Here is a 15,939-nt window from a genome sequence, read left to right as displayed (position 1 = left end):
TCAAACCAACAGGTGTTGGAATAGTATTTTTGGAACTAGCTGTCTTCCAAGAACTACTTATGTGTTAACCTAGTCTCAACTCAGTTAGGCACAACTTAAACTTATGCCCATGTCCCAGCTCTTCAGGCTGCCCAGAGAGTTTAAGGGAAGCCAACCACGTCTGAGCATTTATGGTTTGGAATTACTTTTGATTCTGAAGAGAAGGCAAAAAAGGCTATCCTGACAAAAATGTAAAGATTCAGTAATAATTTACTTCAATTTTTCTAATTTGCAAGTGAGCAATGATTTAGTGATAATTACTAGAACTGATGCTAAAATTCCATAATTTTCTATTTTGGCATATCCTATATTGGGAAGTAATTAACCTTCAGAGGAGAGAGTGGTTGAATTCAGAACAGCCACCTCTAACACTGGCATTTTGTCATTTTGCTCTCAACCCCCCATTATTACCTGTTGGGTATTTGGGGGTGGTGTTTAAGGCATCATTTCAAAGACTGAGATTTATAAATGTAGGTTAAGTTCTCCATCCCAGTGCTTTTTATTTCACAAATACCTGGCTGCCAGCTGGGACAAGCTGCACTGAAATTCCACATGAGGAATGCCTTATGGAATTGCAGGACATGAGTTGGACAAGTGCCACCTGTCTCAGAAAGAATTCCAGCTCTAAAGGTATTTCCTATACTCCGTCTGATCTAAGATATTTGGGTAAACATTCTGGATATTTAAAGGAAGAGCTGTAAAATGATTTGCCATCTTAAATGCATAAGGAGGCATCAGGCAGCATGGACATGAACTGATAGCTAATGTCATTGATTTCACAGCTCTCTTTCAGATTAACACCCATAGATTTTCAGCACACAGACTGTAACTTTAATCCAGAAGGCAGGAAGATTTAAGTGAAAACATAATACTTGTCCTTTTTATTTATGTAGTTCTACCCTTACTCCAAAACAAAAAATTCCAGATACTATCAGAAGTAAAATAAACAAAGGAGAACACGGATGCCTGTTGAATGAGGATCAGAAAATGTACAAAGGGAGCCGTGCCACTCTCACTTCAATGTCACAAGTCCTGTAACAACAAAGCCCAGGAACAAGACACGAGCTTCCACTGACTCGTAAAGTCAGCTTAAAGAACACTTGGACACAACTGAGACAACACTGCTGGTTTTTTATGCTGCTCTGCACAGTCAGGACAGAAAGGAGAAGCACTTGCTGGAGTGTTTGATGAAGTCTCTAAAGCTCTCTTTCCTTCTCCTCCTCTAGGTCAAAGGTGTCTGATCTATTTGCTTCATTTGCAAATAAAATTTAAAAAAAATAACGCAATGTTTATGCAATGAAGACCTGGAAGCAGAACTGTATTTTCCTATGTTCTTTATCTATACAGTATATTGAATAACACAAGGAGAGACAGCAAACCTCTTGATAACATTTTTCTGGACAGTTTATCACTGGATTTTTCCTTTTCTGATTCATCTTTTGCAGGTTTTTCTTCTTTTTCAAAAGACTGCGACAACTGGATCTGAATTTTCTCCTGTCAAAGAGTAAAAATCAGTCACCACACAAATTATTTGAAACAATACCTGCAGGAGAACTGTTCTGTATTACCTGCAAAATAATAAAGCAACAACAAAAAAAATTGTTTACATATTCTTTCTGATTCCATATGTGCTCCATGTTACCACACAAATTATTTATCAGTAAATCAGAGTGTACAGAGAAGGCATAGAAAGAATCACAGACATTTTAGAATTTACACACACTTCCAGGCCCTGAATGCTATTGTAAAATGAACTCAAAGATCTTACTCCATACATGTAAGAAAATATTCTGTTTTTTCAGATGTATAAATGTTATACTGCCTCTATATTTTTAAGTCATGTCTCATCCACAATGCTTTTTCCTCCCCATTCTTCACAGTTCTTTACTGTAAAAGCTTGTTTCAAGTTTTGATTTGGTTCATACCAAGAAAAAACAAAACAAAACAAAAATTTCTATATAAGACCAGCATTTCCAGATCCACAAAAAGGGGAAATATTTACAGTACAATATATCAATGCAAAGTTTGCAGACCTGTCATCAAGGCTTAGTTTCATAACTTCCTGTGTATTTTGATAGAGTGGCTTTGTGTGCAATCACCTCAAAATCTGTGGTTTTATATCAGCAGGTGAACTATTATAAAACCTGTTTCTCAAATACAGCAAAAACTTTCCCTCTGAAATTAGTGACACAATGCTCTCCTAAACACCCTGACCAGTGCAAGACTGCAGTTTGTTTTCCATGCCCCTTTACTGTTTCAGGAGGTTGTCTGTGGAGGACCAGCACATTTCAGACAGCCAGAGCCGAGGAGTTTGGGAGCAATGGGGTCACCATGCCTGAGGGACTCCCACGGGAGCAGCGGCCAAGTCCCGTCAGAACCAGACTCCCCTGTCACCTTTTAACTCCCTCAAATGACAGTTCTGCTCCCCCAGATGCCAGCTGAGTCCATGCTGTCACCTCCACATTCCTGATGACATCCAATCCTTCCCAATGCAGAGAACCGCCCCTCACGCACTCCTGCCTATCCCTGTTCTGCCCTGCACCTTAATCCTTTCCCACACAAGTCCTCACTCTTCCCTCAAGCCCCTTCTTACCCACATCCAGGCTCTTGCTCTAAGCTCTGCTCTTGTGTCATTGCCCAGCCTTGATCTCACCCGTGGAATGCAGCCAGAATTAAATTTAGCCAGGATCCACCAGGCTGGAGCTGTTCACGTGCCCAGCCCGCAGCCACTCCTGCCTGTGCCGGCACAGGGGGAGCCCTGCGCCCCCCAGGCTCTGCCCAACAGGAGCTCCCATCTGCAGATCTGGGGCCACAACTTCTTCAAATGAGGGAAACACAGTCACTGAGAGCTTTACCAGCTCTCCCTTTCATTATGACTTTTCCCCACAATAAATGTTCCAATTAAACTTTCTAATTCATGAACACTCACTAAACAACAACTCAGTGTCAATGAAGACTTCTCAGCTTTGGACAGGATCTATAACCACATCTGATAAATACCAGCAAGTCACCAGCAAGGAACTCTCTCATCTGATTCTTTCCTATCTTGAGAATTCACTTGGCTATAAACCTTAAGGAGTCCAGAACAAGTCTTTGCATTCCTTGCCTCATAAACTTGTGGGTAATTCAAATGAGCAATTGATTTGTCTCTACAAAATGCTCTACACTCACCATTCAGCAAGTAGCTGTGTAACCTTTATTTGAGAAAGAAATGTTTGTCATATTAAGAAGTTGTCCCTGACTTGGATTCACCAATGTGTTATCCTCCATGTTACAGTAACACTCTACACAACTATCAGTAAATTAAGGAAATTTTCATAGTCTGATGTTTCTTCACTAGAAAAGTGACTGCAACTTCTAAACTCATTTCAAGAAATGCACACAGCAATAGTTGAGTCAAAGGATCTCAGCAAGTAATCATTTTCATACTTCCTTCCCCAACAAGAGCTAAAAAAAGGAATCACCATCTGAACAGCCAGTTCTGCTACTACCACCAGCTCTACTTCAAAGTGTGATACACCAGAACTGGGTACCAAAGGGCACTTTCTTGTGATTTCATGCTATAAAAACTGTAGCATCTAATTAAATATGACCTACTTGACTGGAAAGCTGCTGAAAAATCTTTTAACTTCTCTTCCCCTATAAAACTCTCTTAATCCCACCCTGTTTGCAGCAGGCCTCTGCTGGCATTTGGACTGAACAGACTCCTTGCCCTAACTTTGATCACCCATCCCAAGCCCTCGTTGTAGAAGAGGAAATTGTCACCAAATTTTGATGAAAGAAGAAAAAGTTGAACAAACAGGAAAATGTCCCAAATCATCAAAACCTGATAAATCCTGCCAGCTTAACACATTTGGGAAAAAGGTAAGAATATATCTCAAAGGCCTACATGCTGAGGCTGGGCTTTCTATCAGAAAAACCAAATAAGTCAATAGAAACTAACATTACATCCCCTTGCCTTCTCCTCCCACTCCCTCTCCATTGGGCTATTTTACTTTGCTTAGAAAGTTCAACTTTTTGAAGATTTATTTACTTGTTATTCATAATAACAGCTGTCATTCATATGAAAACAGCTCTTCCTTAGAAAGGGCTGAACTGGATCACCCTTTGCTAGTGCTTGTACTTTGTATTGGAAAATAAGAGTCAGAACAACCTGATGTTTACACAATTGATGGCCAGAGAATATAGTTAGTGTATAAAGATAAAAGATCAGACATATCACAGTTCTGTTCTTCCTCTCACAATAAATTTGTAAGCTCATACTTTCACAGTACCTTTTAGTAAAGGGCTGCCAGTGCTTTTTAACAAGTATCAAAAATATGCAAGGCTCTTATCTAGGTTTCTCAGGAAGAAGCAGTATCTTCCTTCATGTTGCAATTGAAAATAGAAACATGGATCAGAAAAGAAATTCATCTGCTTGAGACAATTTCTTTGGTCTGTCACCCTCTTCCATCACAGCCCTCTGAGGAGAAGCAGCCAGTGGTGCCTTGCTAAGTGCCTCCTGCACCCACCTGTGTCAGGAATTTCACCCTGCTCGAGCTGCTGGTGTGAAGGGCTGACTCACAAACAGTCACAGACAAGACCATGGATTTATCCCCAAACTCACACTATCAGCAGCAACATTATCCTGAATTTAACCTGTCTTGTGTCTTAAAACTAAACTGGAAGCCACTTTTTAGTTGCAATCACAGATATAACAGAGTAGTGACTCTTCCAGGGAGGGGAGCATCAGAGGTGATTCTCCTGCTGCAGAGACACCAGTGCAAGGCAGGCTCTTCCTGCTCCAAGCCACTGGACCTCCCACACATCCCAAGCACAATTAATGCTTCAGAGTATGGGGCTGGAGGCATATTAGTCCCAATTGCAGCAGCTGATTGGCACATATGAAGAGCTCTGCCATGCTTTCCCAAAGATAGTTTAGGAAAGGAGGGAAAATGGGTGAAGAATTTGCCTGTGTGAGTTGGTACAGAGGGTCATAGGAGACCTGTGCCCCACAGGATTGCACTCCAGCATCAGAACTTGTAACAGATTCCCACTTCTTGCTCTGCAACACATTTCTCCACCCTCCAGGGAAGAACTAAATTTGTTCTTGCAATCATTCTCTGCACAGCTATTGGGATTCATAAGCCATTTCTTCTACATTACTGCTTCCAAAGAAAACTCACAGCTAACTCTAATTTTGTTCTTAAGGCAATCTGCTTTCTGGTATTCCTTTTGTACAAACTTACATTATCACACAATCCAATTCATTCTGCAGAACCAGCCTTGACATCCTTCCTGCTGCTGCAAGGACTCCTTTCAAGGGCCACGTGGCAGCACAGAGCTAGGGACAGACTCCCAGAGGACTTGGCCACAAACATCACCTTATAAATGTCTGATTTTAAACCATTCAACACATGGTCTTGTGTGGAGCTGGAGGTTGGAAAATCCTAATGCCTCTTATGTTGGAAGTATACCACTCATGATCACTCCACCAAATCAGGTTTCTTGTCATTTGCTACAGTGACTGACAAACTCCACTGCTTCAGACTGAACAACTCAGCCTGACCAGATCTCTCAGTCGATTTTGTTATCTTATGGGAAACAACATTACAAAAGGACTGTAAATCATTGTAAACATCAATAACTCTTCTGTTGGCTTTTAATCCTTTACTCTGCAACCTATTCCAAACTATGACTTAGATTTTCATCATGGTAGCAGGCCCAGTTTCTGAATTCCTCTAGTCAACACTTCAAATTCTGGTATATTAGTAAAAGCTTACAAAAATACAATTTCCTTATTTTTCCAAAGGAACAAAACCCCCGCAAACCTGGAGGGTTTCAGTCCAAACCTACTGTTTCAGTCTCAAAAAATTTTAATTAGCTTGACAAAAACCTACATGAATTCTCAATGTCCATCTTTCCTCAGAACTGAAGTACCACCTGTCCAGCAAAACCCCCTCACATCCTGCTTTCTACTGCTTCCTTCTTAACCAAAGGCAGACTTTTCACAAAAGCACAGTTTAAAAGCTTTTCAATAACAGCAAAGGCCCATTTTTGTTTTGATAGGCATGAACAAACCCAGCATTTTGATGGGCCTCACTCATGTACAGAACTAAAGCCAGCAGCAGGGTTTTGTTCTGAAAATACAAACTGGTATGGAGGTAAAGTCAGGAAACATGGATTTTGTTTCAATTCTCTAAAGTAATTTTACATATTTTGTTCAGCATGTAGGAACTTCTGTAAGTGTGTTCTATAATTTTAATAGATTAATTCAGATATACCTCAGGCTCGTATTACGAAGCTATCAGCAATTGGGACTAATATGCAGAAATTCAGTTACAAACCAGAAATCACAACTGTTTCCATTTTCAAAATGTACAAAGACAATAAATTAGGCTTCATACTAATCACAATGTTTCTGTCTTACTAATTGCAGACAGCACTTAAGCAGTTGAAGAGTCCCTCAAGTGCACTGTTGGACTAACAAGTTTAAAAAACTGACAACCTCCCTCTTTCTGCCCACAGATATCAACTAGTATAGCTCAGAAAAAACAAAGCAGCAAATTCTGCACCTGATATTATCACCTTTATTAGATCAGTAGAAAAAAAAATAAAATCAGATGGTATCCACATATTTAAAGAATACCCAACAGACTTTCTTTTGAACAAGAAGTTACTTGAAATTGTTCCAGAAACTTCAGTAAGGTGATTTTTACCTGGAGGTCCTGGGATATTTCAGCTGTAGGAGGTGGTGGATATTCTTCACATACAGCAAGGCTCCGAACTAACTTTAACTTTGTGTTTGACTAAAGGAAAGTATGTAAAATTAAAATCTGTGGCTTATAAAAGATAATATAAATATATCATAAGCCGTTATTTTTTTTCATTCATTATATGAAAAACAAAATGGCTGAAAACAGCATTTTTCATGTTTTCAATAGAATAAATAATTCCCTTTAGAATGAAAATACCCAAGCAGTTGCAGCTTTTGAAGGCACTACCAGCACAATAGAGCACATCTAAAGAAAAGTAAATAAAATACTGGGAAAGTGTTTCTCTCAGTAACAATAAAAAGCCACCAAAAATATAAAGGCAAATCACAAAAGCAAACAACTAGGCAAGACAAAAATCCAACAGAATAAAACAAAGCTACGATGCCAAAAAATAAAACTAAAGGCACTTTCCACAAAGTAATGAAGCTGCACCAAGCATGAAGGGCTCCCTTCGCATGCCAGCACGCCGGGCTACCGTACCTTGGACCTTTTGGCCGTCTGTGCAAAGGACTGCGCTGGCCGCTGGCGACAGGCACAACAGAGAAGGGGTACATTAGCTCATGGCACAAGTTTGTTAATGCACAGGCTGTACAAGAGAAAGCTTGGACAGTTAGCACCGACACGGGCACATCTGGGAAAGGAACAGCAGGTGCTTTGGGCTGACGGATCCGGAGCTCTCCCGCTTTCATCAGGCTTGTCCTTGATTTCCCTTCTTCATTTATCAACAATGGATACCAGAGCACTTTTACAGGAACCGAGCATTATCCTTGTTCAGTGGCATCCAAGCAGTTTACTCTCTCAGCCAGCTCTCAGCTACACTTTCAATTCTTGTTTCCTAATTTCCTTGGCAACGTGACATGGTTTTTATAAATTTTCTTCCTACTCCTGAAACCTTCCTAGAAAAATTATATTAAAAAAAGGAAAGCATTGCCTCTACCAAGGGAACAGATAACAGATGATAACCTATCATAAGCAGCTTAAAACATGTGGGATTTTTTTCTTTCATCTTGGGACCTATACAAGTATATTTTAAAACAGGCTACTGATTTTTTTAATTTAGTAATTTACTGTGAATTAATATGCTTTTCCTCCTCCCAGAGCCATTTTAGTAACTTATTATGCAATAATTTGCTTTTTCCTCCCAAAGCCCTTCTTCTATTACAATTGTTCCTTAAAAAAATGACCAGGCTTTTACTACAGTATGCACAGCTGAAAGGTACGTTTGAATCAACAAAAGCATTTAACGATTTGTTAACTGCATAGTTAAAACTAACTCAACCCTCAGTGCCAGCAGCACGAGAATAGAAACATTTAGAGTGACATCACATAATTTAAGTACTGGTTTCCCTGGAGAACTAAAACTGATGAATAGACAAGCTTTTAACAGAACAGGTTTTAGGGAACACAGGCCTAATATTTGTAAGGAGAAATTAACATCAGTAATGCAATTTCAAATGTTGTTTAATGGACAGTATTTCCTCCTTTAAAAAGGAAACTGAAGTGAAACTCCACTGGAAAACTCCATAAATGCAGCTCTCCTAGCCTTAGCTCACAGGAGATGTCTCTCAAGCACCTGAACTAAGCAGGGCATACAACATCACTAAAAAGAAACCTCACCTACAGCAAAGAGCTCTACCATGTAAAGGCATTTTTCTCTCGTTTTCCTCAAATCCCACATGTCTATTTTGGATGTTGCACCAGCTTAGCTGAAGAGCAGCAGAAGGGGAGCTCATTTCACTATGTAACAGAATTTTAAATAGCTGCACTGAAAACTAACTGAACTCACCAACAGCTTTTTAAAGGAAGCTTGCTGAGATTTTGAGCAGCAGAGACAGTTCAAATGCTTTCATACCTGGAACCATTCAGACTCTGAGTTTTACTGTTTCCATACCTGGAACCACACAGAGACTTTGAGTTTTTCTGATACGTGCAAAATATGTTTTCCTTTCCATCATCTCCTCTGAAAGCATTCCTTGCATTCTGAAAGCTGGCCCTGCATATCCCCGACAAAGTTTCAAGCCACTAAATTTCAAAAACTGGATGATTTCCCAAGCTCCTATCAATTACTCCAGCCTCAATCAGCTTAGGTGTGTTCAAATCAAGTTGTGCAAATTTAAAGTCACAACAGGACTGTCAGTGGAGAAGCAAAAGAATCTATACTCAGGCAATTATCTTTTGCAAAATTCTGCAAGCTTTGAAGCCAGTACATAAGCCAAAAGAATCTATGGAAGGAAACACCCCAGATCCAGATTTGATAGGGCACAAGAGGGAATTCAACCCAGTTATATGGGACATTGAGCTCACTAATTAGATAAGTCACACATATTTCAGTTATTTTTAAGAGTGATTTTACAAAAAAGGGGAAAAAATGATTGCTGGGACTAAACACCAATAATATTGGGGAGAGCTGGAGGGCCACTGTAGGAGGGAGGTTCTCCTTCACAGATGAGACAAGTATAACTCCACCCATCATATTCAAACTTCTCATCTAGAAACAAATGCCCTGTCCAACAGTCCTGTGATAGATGGGGACTCCTGGATTCCCTGTGTGACTTTAAGGATGTCCAAACCCAGATTCCCAGTCCCCAAGGCCCAGCTGTGACTGTGAGCAGTAAGCACCACACACATGTCAGGGGAGAAGCACAGGAACAAAGAGGCTGGGCCCGGGCTGCAGGGACAGCTCAGGTGAGCACAGCCCAATGGTGCAAGGTCTGGCCTGGAAGTACAAACCCCAAATTCCTCTGGCACCACCAACAACTGCACTCTCAGAGCTTGAGATGGGTGGGTACAATCCAATGATTCCTTTCTTGGATAAAACCACACTGACAGAGGAGGACACCACTTCCACTGGAATTCCAGGACAGCAGGTAGCCAATGCACATTGTAGCTGTTAATGCACATTTTCTCTCTTTTCAGGCTCATGAATTTTATCTCTGTCCTAATTTCTCTGCATTAATGAAGTTTTGCTCCTACAGAACATCTTTATGTTCCCCATCTATGAAAAATAATTTCTAGCTCATTTAGAATATGCAATCCTTGGTGAGTGCAAATTAGGCAATTTCTTTATATTTGCAGCTCTCAAAGACTTTCACTGCCTTAAGAAAACACTGTGTTAATGAAAGCCCTATTTATAGCCATTATGGGCAGGATTTCAAGACAGTGTTTAAAAGCAAGTATTTCAAATAATTGCATAATGAAAATAATGATTAGGTTCTTGCCTTTGATAAAACCCCACCAACACAACTTTTAAGACCAGCTACTATGCTACATTTCCAACTGCAAAATAAAAAGGGAAGTAAGACAGCCTTTATCAAAAACATATAAATAACCAGGTTTTCAGTAGGAGTATTTGCCTACTTTATTTTTTCCTAAGTACCTCATCAGCTCACATATACTAAATGCAAAGTAAAGATCTGGAGCTGTTACATGCCTTCCTCTATCATCACTGTGCTGTCTAAACAAGCTGGATAAAAACAGGTCAGGCACAAGATGGCAAACTCAGATGTGTGAAAGGTTTTGTGAGAAGGGGTTTTATTTCTGAAGTACCATTTGGGCATTTCTGAGGATAGGCACAACATGATAAACCTCAACAAAGAGTGCTCTAAGGACATTCAGTCTTTTACCTTTCTGCAAAATTAGGTCTCAATTTTAAATCCAGTCAAGTGCTGCAGTCCCAAGAACCATGGATAGCTTTGGAATGCTGAGGGAAAGAACAGTGTGGTCCATGATCACTTTCTGTCCTGCATTAGTGAGCAGTGACAGCAATTTTCCATGACACAGTAGAGGATGACTGATGGAAAAATAGTTTCACCCTTGGACATGGAGGCAGCTCAAGAATAAGAGAATCTGCCCAAGCATTTATCTATTCAGAAGTATTACATCCCATATTTTGGAGACAAAGACAGGTAAATCTTGGCAAGACCAAAACAGCTGGGGAAGAGGCAAAAAAAGGACTTCAGGGAACTTCAGCTGTGAAACAGAGAGGGAAGCTCAAGGTTTGTGTTAGTATGGAAGGAAGATACTTGCAGGAAGAGAGATGTCAAGTTGCTAAGTAAAAAAAAATAAATCTAATTACCCCAAAGGACAAGGATATCTGCTTAATTAGCATTAAAAAAATCAGAATTATACTCACTTAACACAACATCTGCATTGCCTTTATCATACAGTAGATAGGTACAACCCTGCATTCATGCCATGAGGCTCTTTTGGGTTTTAAAACAGAAGTCTTCCTAATAATAAACATAAGGGACTATCTTGCAGGATAAATGCAGGATCTTAAATGTGTTGTCAGGATTTCCTGCAGCTTTGTCCTTACAGTGGATGCCACTGTCTCACCACCCAGAGACAGAGGCAACACACACCCTGTATTCCAGCTACTTCTCAATTCATTGGTTGGCACCTGGCCTGGGTAAGAAGAACAGGTAGGAGACAACAGTGACTGGTGAACCAAAACCCTTTTGATCACAAAATCCTCCATAGTGCTGATGTGCACATGACTTCTGTGAAAGTACTTTTCATAACAGTGCCTCTTGTCTCCAGTGCCATTTAAATGACACTTGAACCTCACTGCAAATATGCCAGTTTAGAAATGTTCTCTGTATCAGTATCTCTACTTCTGCACCTAAAGAAATGCTTAAAGAAATCAGGAGTGCTGGCCATGTAGTGTAATTAGGTACCTTCCTCATTCACATTGTACCTCCAACATCAGACACAGCAGCCAATCATGCATAACTTCCAAATAATCTGGAATTTACAACTACAATTGCATTTCAAAATACAACCATCAGTTTCTGAACTGTGCTGTTCCAGAACCATGCCTGAATTCAATGGCCCACGATGGAATGTGTTGCATGAACCTCTCTGATCCTTCAGAATCCATTCATAAGAGCATACAGCAATGGAAAGAAGGTGTAGCTAAGATCAAAGTTGATGATGGGACATGGTTAGATGATCTACTTGATAAATTGAGCATTAAATTTATCATTGAGCATTCCATTGATGGAATGTCAAGTTCAAACAGAGGAAAAATCATAGCCTGTTTCTTCCATGGCTTTAAGAAGTCAAAAATGAAGTGATAACTGTATTGAGGAATGTGACTGTAGTTTGTCAGTAGGTACCAAACCTATTCTGCCACCAGGGAGGAGAGCCAAACCCAACCCCCCCCACAACCCCCATGACCAACCCATCCTCTGAAGCACTCAGTAAACAGAAGTACACAACAAATTCCAGTAAGTTTCTGATAATCTTTTCTAACATTTCTCAGCAAATTCTGCTCTTTTTCCCACCACATAGTAACATTTAATCAGCACTTAATGACAAGTACTATGTCCACTGAAATTTCAAACTGTTTAACCATCCATTAGTTAGAAACATGCTGACTGCTACTGTTCTACAAGGGGTTTTTTTACCATGGACACCCCCAAATTTTTGTTTTGTATTTTAGCATAAAACATGCTTTAAATGGGAAATCTTCAAATATGAGACTTATATATTTGCACTGGCAGCCTCCACAGCACAAGTGACATTAACTCCTGCTGATTTCAGTTGCTGCAAGGGGCTTGCTCACAGTAGCCAGATTCCATTTGGTAACTGTCTATCTTCCTGCCACCCTGGAAATCTGCATCCTCAGCCTCAGTTTTGAATTAACTGCTCATGTAACATCAGTGTTCTGAGTCTGCTGGAGACTGCAGGACACCACACTAAATGCACTGATAGCAGAGCTGTTTCTATCCACCAGCCCTCAGCACACAGTGTCCAGCCCATCCTGTGGATGTGAGACAATCACTCCAGCCACCAGCTCCTGCTCCTGAACAAGCTCCCAGCCGAGCAATGAGCCCCCTGCCAGCCCACAGCCCCTGGCAGCACTGCCAGGTTCATTGCTCTGCACTCTGAGGAGGCAGCAGCAGTTGTTTGCAGGAAGGCTTATTTCTTACTTGCCACTTGAGTCTCATAGAAATTTCGACACTCAAATTTGTTAAATGAGAAAATGTGAATGAGATTTTTTTCCAAATTACTGAACTGCATGAAAATAACTAAACTGTAGATTAATTTTTAAGGCTCAGTACTACAATATTCCATTAATTAAAGAAAATACCAGCTCAGCTATAATATCTCCCAGCTTTTCAGTAGCAGTTATTTCTCATATTACAGGAGAAATATTTCATTTCAAGGATTTATTTTTTCCATAAAATTATCTATTTACACTGATGCCAGCCTTAATAAAGCCAGCAGATATTAAAGTGTAAAACTATTGTTATTGCAGTGGTCTACAAGATTTATCTGGAAGCAATTTAACACAGCAGATAAAGCTTACTTTACTCAGTAGAATATTGAATTGTTAGTCTTGAACAAAACTACTCCCCAAAGAGCCTCTTACTCAAATCTCAATAACAAGAATCTAATAAGCTACTGTCCTGTTTTTGCAACCCACAAGAGATCCCTCAGATCCCAATCAGGATTTTTGTAAAAAATTGTTTTGTATTAACCCACAGACACAAAAATTCCTATAGACAATAATACTTTTTGCCAAACACAAGTTTCTGTGTTTCCTTTTGCAAATCTGGCCTGTTGTGTAGGTTGTGTCAGAAATTTTCAGTTGCTTTCCTGAACTCCTCCCCTCATGTGAGCTGCTGACACTCCTCAGTGACCAGGTGGGCAGCCTCAGCCAGCCAGGAGTGAGCTCTCTCTCACACCTAAATCTCAGATTAGATTAAATGTGCTGCCACAAATTCTTAACCCTTCCTTATCAGTGTGCTCTCCATTAACACAAGGTATTTTCACACTATTTGCTTTGCCTCCTTCTCACTTGAAATGTGATGCCACAACTTCCTTACAGGTACTTCACTTCTCCCACCTCCAAAAGCCATCCATTTATATGCCTCAGCTTTTCAGCGTGTGTACAAGGAACTGCCTCAGCTTTCCTGCCTAAAAGTCACCTCCCAAAGCTGTCAAGCAGCGAAGATCAGAGAGGAGAAGGTGCAGGGAGGATCTACTGCCCACCAAGGCAGGATGATGCTCCCCAGCTCATTCTGCAGGTGGCTGGGGCAGCAGCCAGACCTGCTGGCCTCAGGAGCTCTGGATCCCTCTGGCTCCTGGGGATTTGGATTACCTACAGCTGATTACTTCAGCCTTATGCTGAACAGCTCTGCTGGAAAATCTACACCTGAGCCACCTGAAAGTGCAACAGCTCAAAAGCCCTGGGCTGGCCACCCCTGCCTGGCTGAGCTGCAGCACCACGTCCAAAGCAGCAACACAGCACACACAGCACAGCTCCAGACTCTGTCAGGACTCAGCAGCAGCAAAAGCCAGCCTGAGTTTGTTCCTTGTTCTGCTACAATGAAAGACTTCACATATGCACTCAGGGAAACACAAACACGGGCAAATTGTCTGGTTCCCAGCAAAACCACTCCTCTACTTCACAGAATTAAAAATGACTGAGTCACATTTATTTACAGAGAAGTGGGGCAAAGGAGGAGAGAGGAAGCAATAATCGTCATATTTGCTTCCCTAAAACCAACAAAGCTTTACTCACTGTACCAAAGAAACATATAAGAGGATCAAGAGAATGGAGAACAAGAAGACAGAGTTCTTTAACATGACATACTAGTGAAGAATAAAGTGAAAAGCTTCTTACCGGCATATTGTTTTTGTTATCAGGACAATTTTCATCCTTTTCCACTTGAATCTCTTCCTCACTTCCTGATTTTTTTAGGTTTTCAACTGGGTCTGTATCTTTAAATTCAGCTTCTGAACCCTTCATTGCATCAGTTTCATCTTTTACAGTAAGAATATCAGACATCCTCATTAGAAAAGGTTATTTTAAAATTCTACAAGAAATATGGAACCTTTAGGACAAAGAAAAAGTTAATTATTGAGTAATTTAAAATGAATTAAAAAGCCACCCATACCTAAACAGCTATCCAAAATAAACATGATTTTGCAAAAAGGATCCCCCCCTCTCCTATGACACTTTTTTCTGTCTTGTATTAGAAGGAATGATTTCTTTTTAACCACTTTTATCAGTGGTCTGTAACAGCAGACATTCACACAAACAAGAATTGAGAGCTACACTCTTGGATAACAGTCCTAGATTTTCTCTTCCACATTTTAAAAATAAACACCTGAACATTCAGATACTCCAAACCAAACTAGGCTCCAACAGAAACAAGGCAAGATTTTCTCAAAGGAAAAGAAAATCACATATAGATTTATCTTGAAGGGTTAGAAGTAAATAGATGAATCATAACACCCCAAGTGTGCAAACATTCATAAATTTCATGAACTTTTAAAGTTTCCTTGTTGACTGGACAAGTTCTGAATGCAGGGATTATCTTACTACAAACTGTAGCAAAACTAGTCTTAATAAAATTAAGCATTCTCTCAAAAATAACGAAGAAAGAAAGAAAGAAAGAATTTAGTAATTAGGATAATAACCATGATCAGCAATTACAATTTATAATAAAAAATTTAAATGCTATATAAAGATAGCTAATAATTCAACCCCAAATTTTCCATAGGAAATAAGAAACACAACTCTTTGTCACTACTCAGCTACTGCAAGATGTAAAACCAAGGATTTTCCATTTCCTACAAGAAATAAAGAGTAAGATCTGGATGCCTAAACTCCTTCATAAGAAACAAATAACAATCCAGTAATGTTATGGAAAAGCTTAGTGCTTGCTTTAGTACCTGATATGTCCTAGAGTTTGGGGATTGTGGTGTCCCACAAAAATAAAATGGAATAATCCGAAGATCCTTTTCACAGTTGTCAGCCAAGATGTCAGTTGTGATGAACCAGCTGGAATCTGGCAGGAGGAGTCCCATGTCCTTATCCCCAGTGTAGAGTCCTGGACAGAACTGTTTGGTCTTGAATCAGCAAGAACATCCCTTTTGAATGCCTGAAAAATCAACAAAGAGAATTCATTATACTTTTATTTGCTGTGGAAGGGGAGGTGGAACATGACGACACCTAAAAGCTGAAATAGTCATTTTAAGAAAAGAAAAAAGAAAGAAGAAATCAGCATTTGTCACATCCAACCTGCTTGCTCTATCTAGCAGCAGTAAGAGTTTCATTGGATGTCCAAGACATTTCTGCATTACAGAGTTAACAAGCAGTCATAATAAACATTTTGTTGGCATTCCTGAA

General features: G+C 40.0%; 1 protein-coding gene across 9 annotated transcripts in view; it reads right to left on the bottom strand.

Moving 5' to 3' along the window:
* Positions 1 to 15,595, bottom strand: part of R3HDM1 (R3H domain containing 1) — a 55,251-nt gene extending 39,656 nt beyond the window's left edge. For 6 of the 9 annotated variants that reach the window (XM_066553583.1, XM_066553584.1, XM_066553588.1 and 3 more), the window contains exons 1-5: positions 15,483 to 15,595; positions 14,428 to 14,638; positions 7,275 to 7,316; positions 6,738 to 6,827; positions 1,419 to 1,533 (exon numbers count right to left, since the gene is read on the bottom strand). In XM_066553583.1, coding sequence (XP_066409680.1) covers positions 1,419 to 1,533; positions 6,738 to 6,827; positions 7,275 to 7,316; positions 14,428 to 14,598 — 418 coding nt within the window. In that variant the 5' untranslated portion in view covers positions 14,599 to 14,638; positions 15,483 to 15,595. The remainder of the gene's footprint in view (positions 1 to 1,418; positions 1,534 to 6,737; positions 6,828 to 7,274; positions 7,317 to 14,427; positions 14,639 to 15,482) is intronic. The other 3 variants (XM_066553587.1, XM_066553591.1, XM_066553585.1) reach the window with 2 other exon arrangements.
* Between the last annotated feature and the right edge of the window lie 344 nt (positions 15,596 to 15,939).

Source organism: Molothrus aeneus, chromosome 7 (assembly GCF_037042795.1).
Source record: "Molothrus aeneus isolate 106 chromosome 7, BPBGC_Maene_1.0, whole genome shotgun sequence".
Lineage (NCBI taxonomy): Eukaryota > Metazoa > Chordata > Aves > Passeriformes > Icteridae > Molothrus > Molothrus aeneus.
The sequence above is the reverse complement of the archived record's forward strand: the minus strand, read 5'-3'. Positions and strand labels throughout refer to the sequence as shown.